Source organism: Orycteropus afer, unplaced genomic scaffold (assembly GCF_000298275.1).
Source record: "Orycteropus afer afer isolate SDZICR_OR568_19922 unplaced genomic scaffold, OryAfe1.0 scaffold00887, whole genome shotgun sequence".
Taxonomy (NCBI): domain Eukaryota; kingdom Metazoa; phylum Chordata; class Mammalia; order Tubulidentata; family Orycteropodidae; genus Orycteropus; species Orycteropus afer.
This window is the reverse complement of record NW_006922474.1, coordinates 265,587-275,179: the sequence shown is the minus strand read 5'-3', so window position 1 is coordinate 275,179 and position 9,593 is coordinate 265,587. Positions and strand designations below refer to the sequence as shown.

General features: G+C 39.6%; 1 protein-coding gene across 1 annotated transcript in view; it reads left to right on the top strand.

Annotated features, from left to right (window-relative positions):
- The first annotated feature begins 225 nt into the window (after window positions 1-225).
- Window positions 226-9,593, top strand: part of STYK1 (serine/threonine/tyrosine kinase 1) — a 24,568-nt gene continuing 15,200 nt past the window's right edge. The window contains exons 1-5 of the mRNA XM_007958228.1: window positions 226-271; window positions 1,511-1,645; window positions 2,587-2,844; window positions 4,099-4,280; window positions 7,674-7,757. Coding sequence (XP_007956419.1) covers window positions 226-271; window positions 1,511-1,645; window positions 2,587-2,844; window positions 4,099-4,280; window positions 7,674-7,757 — 705 coding nt within the window. The remainder of the gene's footprint in view (window positions 272-1,510; window positions 1,646-2,586; window positions 2,845-4,098; window positions 4,281-7,673; window positions 7,758-9,593) is intronic.

Sequence of the window (9,593 nt, the reverse complement as noted above, 5' to 3'; positions counted from 1 at the left end):
ACATTTTGTTGGTGTGGAGAAATGAAGGAATGGTTCAGAGAGTTCCAAGTAGCAATGTGCTTAATGATTAGTCCGTAGAGTCACTTAAAAATGCTGTGTGTATCCTACTTTAATTTTGCCAGAATCACTCAATCCTTGGGAATTACTTGAAGCTATGCCCTGTACATTCTTTGTGGGTATAGCACAGAAGTAGGCAGCCTTGTGGCAATGGGAGATGAGGAGAGGATGACACGGAGGCTTTTGGAATGCAGTTTCAATGACAAGTTGTGTGGTAAGTACAGATACTGCAAATGTCTGTCCTATGAATTTAAGAGTATATAGACTAGACTCTTTGATAGGTTCTGGAAAGAGTATTATTTGATTTGTCATAGAAATTAAGATAGAAGTGATAGAGGAATGGTGTCTAGAGGCCATTGTCTTTGAAGGGGAGGGGCAAGTGACAAACAGAGATCTATCTCAGTAGGTAGCTGCATCTTCTATCTCAGTAGGATAAATTACAGTGAGGTAGAGGGCACACATAATGAACTAGGAAACAGGGACATTATAGAGTTGCTCCTAATAGTGGTTCCATTGAATGGAAGTAGCAGGGAAGCAGAGTAGGTACATGATATACACATCAGGTCAGGCTTCTTTTGAACACTCTTTTCTTCTTCTTCTTCTTTTTTTTTTTTTAATTTTTATTGCGATTTGGGTGAAGGTTTACAGAGCAAATTCATTTTCCATACAGCAGTTCATACACATTTTGTTTCATGACATTGACTGCAATTCCCCACAATTTAACAGCTCTCTTACCACTTCCTCCCTGTAGTTATTTCTTTCCTGTGTCTTTTTTCCTGTGCATTCCTGCCCCCTAAGCTATCTTCCTATGCAAATACTGATCTTCTGTTCTCTCATGATTGATCATTATAAGGAGTGTATCTTCCTGAAGTAAATATTCACCCTATATGCCTATTTTTTTGGCTGGATGCCATGGGAGTGGGTTCAATTAGAGACCTGAAGGGTAACTAGGGGCCACTGTCTTGGAGGTCTCACCAGGCTCTATCAGATCAGCAAACCTGGTCTTTTTTTTTTTTATGATTTTGAGTTTTGTTCCACATTGTTCTCCCACTCTATCCACTTGGAAAAGGATCATGAATCATGCACTGATCCCTTTCTAAGTGGTTGACAATGGTGGCTGGGCACCACCTAGTTCTTCTGGTCTCATGGTTATATAGGCTGAGGTTCGCATGGTCCACTAGTCCCTTGGACTAATTGTTTTCATGCATCTATTGTTTTCTTCATTCTTTGCTCTGGATGCATTGTTGCATCTAGATGGCCACTTGCAAGCTTTTAAAATCCCAGTCACTACTCACCAAAGTAGGATGTAGAACAATGTTTTGTGTAGTATGTTATGCCAGTTGAGCTTGACGTCACCAGCGACCATGGTCCTGAGCCCACAGGTGCAACTACTCACTCCCTCAGGGTGATTGGCTGTGGATAATCTTCCCTTCTTTCTTGATTGCCTACCTAGTTGTCCGGGAGCAGCAGTATGAGGTTATCATCATCCCAACCCTCCTGGTTGGTATCTTCCTCATCCTTCTTGGGGTCATCTTGTGGCTTTTTATCAGAGGACAAAGAGTCCAACAGCAGACTTCTGGACACCAAGGTAAAGTTCCATGTTTGGGGCTGGACAGGAGCACAGGCCCCTGTACCAGCTTCCTTGCTCTTCCTCACATATCCTAAGTATATCTCTCCTTTCTCAATGTGTTTATACTTCTTTCTGCATATCAGAGTGCCTTTCCTGACCTTCAAGTATAAAATAGCATCACTGGCACTCCTTAATATCCTTACCTATCCTGTGTTACTTTTCTTCATAACACTGATTGCCATATATATTATTATATGCTTCCTCTCCCCTACCACTAGAAAGTAATCTTCATGAGAATCTGGACTTCGCTTGTTCCCACTACCTAGAATAGTGCCTGGGATGTATTAGGTAATATTTATTAAATATATTGATGAGTGAATGGGGATTTAATAGCAAGAAAGAACTTCTATTTCATGACTGAAGAAAAAAAAGTCCATTATGACTAAAAAGGGAGAAAGTACCAGAAGATTTTGTTGATCATGACCCTTGGAAATACAGTTTGGCTTTTGGGACAATTTGAGGGAACAAGATTAGCCATGGCTTAGATTTGACTAACTATCCATAACTCCCTCCATACTTATAAGCCATTTAACTGATTTAAATGATAGTATCATCAGCAGTTACCACCATTAGGTACCTGTGGTATGGGTACCCATTTAGGAATTTCCTTAAATGTCTCTATACTATACTTTCAGGGAATATAGACCAGTAATCCCAAGGAAGACTGAAAGAAAATGTCATTACCACTTTCCAGGGGCCCATCTTGTATTGTTCTAAAAATAATGGAGTTTTACAAGGTTAGTATTGATATTGGTTATAGAGACACATGGAAAGACATCTCCATGTTGGCCAGAGAGGAAACTGCTGAAGGAACTTCCTTGGCATGTTATTCCAGGCTCTGCTTTCCTGGGGTTCCAAGGAAAGGAAGAAAGCTGGTTGGTATCATCTCTTTGTTCTAGGTATTAGCTCCAAGCCTGGGGACCTCAGCTGGAAAGCATCAGGATTTGGAGAAAATGTGTCTGTGCAACTTGAGACATCAATAGAAAGCCTTCTACAAGCCACCACACCTGCCTTATCTAAGCTGCAGGTGCCCCGGGAGCAGCTCTCTGAAGTTCTGGAGCATATCCACAATGGTAGTTGTGGAGCCATCTATAGAACCAAGATGAACACTGGGGACCCTGCTAAGTCCAAGAGTGTTGTACTCAAGGCTTTAAAAGGTAAAATGAGAAGAGCTAGACTTCCCTTCTCTTTTTCACTTTTCAACACTGAGCCTCTATCAGTGAATGCTAACAGGCTTTGTAAACATTAAGATGTTTATCAACAGATAGGTGTTATCATAATTACATAGTACAGAAGGGAATAGAGGGATGGATGCTTGAGGCAGAAATGCCCTTTTTAGGCTCTCTTCCCTTAGCTCATCCTTGCATGTTATTTTTCTCCATAATACTCATCCTCTAATGTATGTATATCTGTTTCCTCTCCCCAACAAGTAGAAAGTAATAATGAAAATATGGACTTGGACATTTTTTTAATGCCTAGAACAGTGTCTGGCATAAAGTAGGTGATACATGTTGTTAGAACTGAGTTCTCCATAGTGAATGTTACTTGGACTATGATTCTGAGGTTATTTATGTCCTTCACTATTTAATATCTTTCCCTAATACTGTATTTCTTATATTTTGCTGATTCTCATTAAACGTGTCAGTAATACTCTTACTGCCATAGAGTTGATTCCAACTCATAGTGACCCCCATTGTGTTTCCAAGGCTGTAAATCTTTATGAAAACAGATTGCCCCATCTTTCTTCCACAGAGAAGCTGGTGGGTTCGAACCTCCAACGTTTGGGTTAGCAGCCAAATGTCTTAACCACTACACAAAAACCAGAGCTCCTTGTGTCAGTAATAGTGGACATGTAAAAAAGAAAAAGGCTAAGAGTAAACAAGAACACTAATCCGAAGGCCAAAACAGTGATAATATTTTAATGTCAACATAACACTTCTCCACTTAGGCACATAAAGTTCTATTCATTCTAAGATCTATAATTCTGTGCTATCTTTGACAAAGGATCAGTGACATTTAGGATATCATCTTCTTAAAACTGATCTCTTTTCTACTAACTCTTTTGTCCACACACAGCCCCTTGTGAAGCCTTGAGAATTACCATCTGAGATTGCTTCCTGCTCTATTGTTGTTGTTAGGTGCTGTCAAATTGGCTCTGATTCGCAGTGACCCTATGGACAGCAGAACAAAACACTGCCCAGTCCTGCGCCATCCTCACATTCCTTGTTATGTTTGAGCCTGTCATTGCAGCCACTGGTCAATCCATCTCGTTGAGGGTCTTCTCCTCTTTCTCTGACCCTCTACTTAACTAAGCATGATGTCCTTCCCCAGAGAATTGTCCTGCTCTGTGCCTCCCTCTTATTGGTAATGTTCTGACTGTTCACTGCCCCTGGATCTCCTGTCCTCCACAGAACCAGCTGGGCTCCATGAAGTACAGGATTTCTTAGGGCGAATCCAATTCTATCAGTACCTGGGGAAGCACAAGAACCTGGTACAGCTGGAAGGCTGCTGCACGGAAGGGCTGCCACTCTACATGGTGTTGGAAGACGTGGCCCAGGGGGACCTGCTCAGCTTTCTCTGGACCTGTCGCCGGGTGAGCAGTAGGGTAGAGATGTTAAAAGGAAAAGGCTTGACTTAGCTGATTAGCTGTTGACATGTCCATTAACCTGGCAAATGACAAAATATAGAGACATTATTAGCATAACAGTAACTCTGAGGCGCACTGTCCAATATAACTTCTGGGATAATAGAAATGAACAAATTCATCTCTAATCTCTTCTTGTTATTCCTAAACCCTCTAAGGGCTCTGTTTCCTATAAAGTTCATATAAAACTAAAGGGGCACTTAAAAACCCTGAAGCCATATTATTCCAAGTTGAATAAGTTGAAGTAATCCATTCCACTGAATGGTGCTTTATGAAGTTGGTGTTCTTGTTAGGTGCCAACGAGTCAATTCTGGCTCACGGTGACCCTATGTGCAACAGAATGAAAGATGGCCTTGTCCTGTGCCATTCTCACAATGCTTGCTATGCTTTAGCCTATTGCCGCAGCTACTGTGTCATCGCATCTCATTGAGGGTCTTCCCCTTTTTCTCTGACCCTCCACTGTACCAAGCATGATATCCTTCTCCAGGGACTGGTCTCTTCTGACCACATGGCCAAAGTAAGTGAGATGAACTCTGGCCATTCTCATTTCTAAGGAGAATTCTGGCTGTACTTCTTACAAGATAAATTTGTTCATTCTTCTGGCAGTCCATGGTATTTTCCATATTCTTCACCAACACCACAATTCAAAGGCATCAATTCTTCTTCAGTCTTCCTTAATCATTGTCCAGCTTTTACGTGCATATGAAGTGATTGAAAATACCATGGCTTGGATCAGGCACACCTTAGTCTTCAAAGTGACACCTCTGCTCTTCAACACTTTAAAGAGATCTTTTGTAGCAGATTTGCTCAGTGCAATGTGAGATCTGATTTCTTGACTACTGCTTCCATGAGTGTTGATTGTGGATCCAAGTAAAATGAAATCTTTGACAACTTCACTCTTTTCTCCATTTATCATGATGTTGTGAGGATTTTTGTTTTCTTTATGTTGAGGTGTAATTCTGGTTGACGACTGTAGCCTTTGATCTTCAGCTTCAAGTCATCTTCATTTTCAGCAAGCAAGGTTGTGTCATCTGCATTTCACAGGTTATTAATGATTCTTCCTTCCATTCTAATCCCATGTTCTTCTTCATATAGTCCAGGCTCTCAGATTATTTGCTCAGGATAAAGATTGAATAAGTATGTGATACAGGCCCTTCCTGATTTTAAACCATGCAGTATCCTTTTGTTCGGTTACAAGGACAGCCTCTTGATCTATGTACAGGTTCCTCATGAGTACAATTTAGTGTGCCGGAATTCCCATTCTTTGCAGTGTTATCCATAATTTTTTATCATCCACACAAGTGCCTTTGCATAGTCAATAAAATACAGGTAAACATCTTGCTGTGTTTAGGAGATTACTGTGGATGAAAACAAAGCTCCCAAAGCTCACTGTTTCCAGCTTAGTTGATGTCTCTGATCTTTTTTCTTAGATCTTGGGCTTTCTGGGTGCAGAGACCAACTGAGTCACAGTGCTGCACTCCCAGAGGTACCAGTTGCTGGTGCCTCCTGGAAGTACCATCTGGCCTCTGAGAGATGGTGCATGGACCCTGTAGGCTCCATGCCAGCCCTGCTCCTGTGCACTCCCCTCCGGCAACACTCATCTTTTTTTTTTTTTTCCCTTCAAATTTTCTTTGATGGCTATTATCCCAGAAGGATGTCGCCACATGTGGTAGCCACTAGCCACATGTGGCTATTTGACCACTTGAAATATGGCTAGTGTACCTGAGAAACTGAATTTTAAACTTTACTTAATTTTAAATAATCTAAGTTTAAATAGCCATATGGCTAGTGGCTACTGTATTGGGCAGCACAGGTTTATAGCACAGGTCTTTCAGCTCCGTCTACTAGTTCAGTGACTTTGGCTAGTCAGTTCTCTGAGCATGAGTTTTCTGAATCTGTATAATAATAATAATAATAATGTCAATAAAAATTAAAAGAAATTAGATATGTAAAAAGATAGTTGTTATTGGTACATAATAAGAACTCATGAAATGGTAGCTGCTATAATAATATAATAGTATAACTGTTGTTAATAATGACAGTAATTTTGTTGTTGTTATTGTTAGTGTGTACTCCTGTCTGTGACATAATCCTAGTATGCAGGGCTGATTCAACTTGTAAGTTTTTGTACCTCAAACAGATATTTTTAAAAATTAAAATGTAAAGAAATTTTCAGGCTCAAGTGCAAGTCCTTTCCCTGATAGTCTCCCTAGTTCTCTATATATTCCTCTTTCTGAAGTGATACCTGTTTTCCTAGTGAGCTTCTCACTTGCTCATTGGCCAGTTTATTATTAATTAAGCCTCAAAACATGCTGATCATTGCACTACTGAATATGCATGAAAACAGGGCCCTGTTAATATCTTCGATCCAGTGATGTAATAGGAGAGTGTGCAGGTCTTTAGTCATTTTAAACATTTTCAAGAGGTTATTTATCTATAAGTTAGTCCATGCTCCAAATACACTAGCTTCTTCATTTTCTCAAAACTACCACATTTATCTATTTCAGGTTATTTTCAAAAGCTCTTCCCCTTAGGCCAAACTTCTCTCCCTTTCCTTCTTTGCATAGTTAGTACCTACTCATCCTTCAGATCTCAACAAAACCTTTCTGTTTCTCCAAACTGAAAAAGCCCTCTCTCCCACAATCACAGGCTCTCTTATTACTCTTACATGTACCTTCATGCCACTGTATATTTATGTATGATTATTTGATTCAGATTCACACCTGTGACACAGTATAAGCTCCAGAAGGAAGCAGCCATGTTTATTTTGCTCACTCTTATACTTCCAGCTCCTTATATGGAACTGGCATAGGCATTCAACAAAGACATTTTGTTAAGACATGTGCTACTTCTCTCTCTCTCTCTGTGTCAGACACACACACACGCATGCACATGAAAAAATTGCTGCTTTATCAAGTGCATAGTCTTACATATACTTGTCTTTCTTACCTATTACTGTGTTCTTCTCTCATTTTGTTATTCATCCACATTCTTTATAGATTTTCCAGTCCAATGAATGATTATATTTTCCATATCTGACATGGTCTCACTACACTTTAGTTCCTATATTTTTACATTCTTTCTTTCTTTTTTTTAAAAAAAAATTTTATTGTGATTTGGGTGAAAGTTTACAGAGAAAATTCATTTTCCATACAGCATTTCATACATATTTTGTTTCATGACATTGACTACAATTTCCCACAGTGTAACAGCTCTCTTCCCACTTACATTCTTTTCTTTGTTTTTAAATCTGCATTTCAAAGTATCTCTATCTTTGTTTATTTTTTGAAAACTTCTGTTAATGTCACTTTGATATAATGCTTTTTTCCTCTGTCTCTTTAGGATGTGGTGACCATGAATGGCCTTCTCTATGATCTTACAGAAAAACAAGTATATCACATTGGGAAGCAAGTTCTTCTGGCTCTGGTAAAGCTGGGGAAAATGGCAATAAATGGTGGGGAATTTTCTTGATAGCCTGTCATACAATGCCATATTTCCCATATTTGTATCCTCAAATGCAGAAGTTTGTATAAAGAAAATTAAAAAGAAGTTAGCAGCCAGAAACTCAAGAACTGATAAACAGTTTTTAGCCCCCCCCCCCCTTTTTTTTTTTATGAATTCATTCAAATAATGTGCATCGTTAATATTTCCAAGCAGAAAGTCAACATGGAGTTTTTAGAGGAAACAGTAAAAGTTTTAAAAGTTTTTAAGAGTCTTGAAGTTCAAAAACCAGTGTTGAGAGCTATATGTTCATGTACCTGCCACCCATGTTGCTAATATAAATTGATGTAAAAGGGCAAATAGGGAAGGAGGTTGGGCCAAGATATGGGAAGAGAAACTGAATGGATGAAAGGCTACAGAAACAGAAGGAAGCATATAATTTTATATCTGAAAAAACAAGAAAAACTAGTTCAGAGTGTGTTTGTTTGGAGACTTGTTTTGATATTGAATATGATAAGAAATACATATACTTTAAAAAAAGAAGACCAATAAGCAGCATCACAGTAGATGGAGAAAAGATTGAAGTTGTCTAAGACTTCATATTACTTGGTTCTACAATCAACACCAAAGGAGCTCTGGTAGCGTAGTGCCTTAGGCACTTGACTGCTAACCAGAAGGCTGGAGGTTCAAACCCACCAGCCACTCCTCAGAAGGAAGGTTGGGCAATCTACTTCTGTAGTGATACTGCCTCGGAAACCCAAGGAAGGGTCGCTATGAGTCGGGTCCGACTCAACAGCACATAACACCACTACCAACAACAACAATCAACACCAATGGAAGCAGCAGTCAAGACATCAAAAGATGTGTTGCACTGGGCAAATCTGCTGCAAAAGACCTCTTTCAAGCACTGAAGAGTAAAGATATCTCTTCAAAGACTAGGATGTACCTAACCCAAGCCATGGTATTTTCAGTCCTTTGTATGTATGTGGAGCTGGACAATGAATAAGGAAGACCAAAGAAGTGTTAATGCTTTTGAGTTGTGGTGTTGGAGAAGAATGCTGAAAGTACCACGGACTGCAGAAAGGACTAACAAATCTGTCCTGGAAGAGGTGCAGTCAGAATGCTCCTTGGAAGCGATAATGGCCAGACTTTGTCTCACCTACTTTGGTCATGTTGTCAGAAGGAACCATTCTTTGAAGAAGGATGTCTTGCTTGGTAAAGTGGAGGGTCAACAAAAGAGGAGAAGGCCATCAATGAGATGGACAGACACAGTGGCTGCAGTGATGGGCTCAGGTATTGTAGGGATAGTGAGACTGGCACAGGACTGGACAGTGTTTTGTTCTGTTGTACATAAGGTTGCTATGAGTCAGAGATGACTTGACGGCACATAACAGCAACAACTAAAGAAGCAGCAACAAGTTGGAGGGGAGGAATGAGAAGGATTTTTATTTTAAACTTAAACAAACAGGTAAGAGAAAGAACTCGGGGTTTTAAGGGGGGACCGGAGAACCTTTACCAGAAGTATTTAGGAAATTCAGATGACTATTTCTATGCAATTATTTAGATATTTGTTTTGAAAATCAGCATTTTCTATAGACAATCAGGCCTCTATGAAGCTACTACTTTAGGTTTGTGATATACCTGCCAACTTCAGGTGTGAAATATACCAAGAATCTAAATGGAATTAGGAAAAGATCAGGCAAAAAAAAAAGAGGTAAGGAAGTGAGAAAAGAATAGTAGTTTTAGCTGATGCTTCTATGGGGCATGGGAGGGAGCGCATCATATAAATGAATATTCTTTTTTTTTTTTTTTTTAATTGTG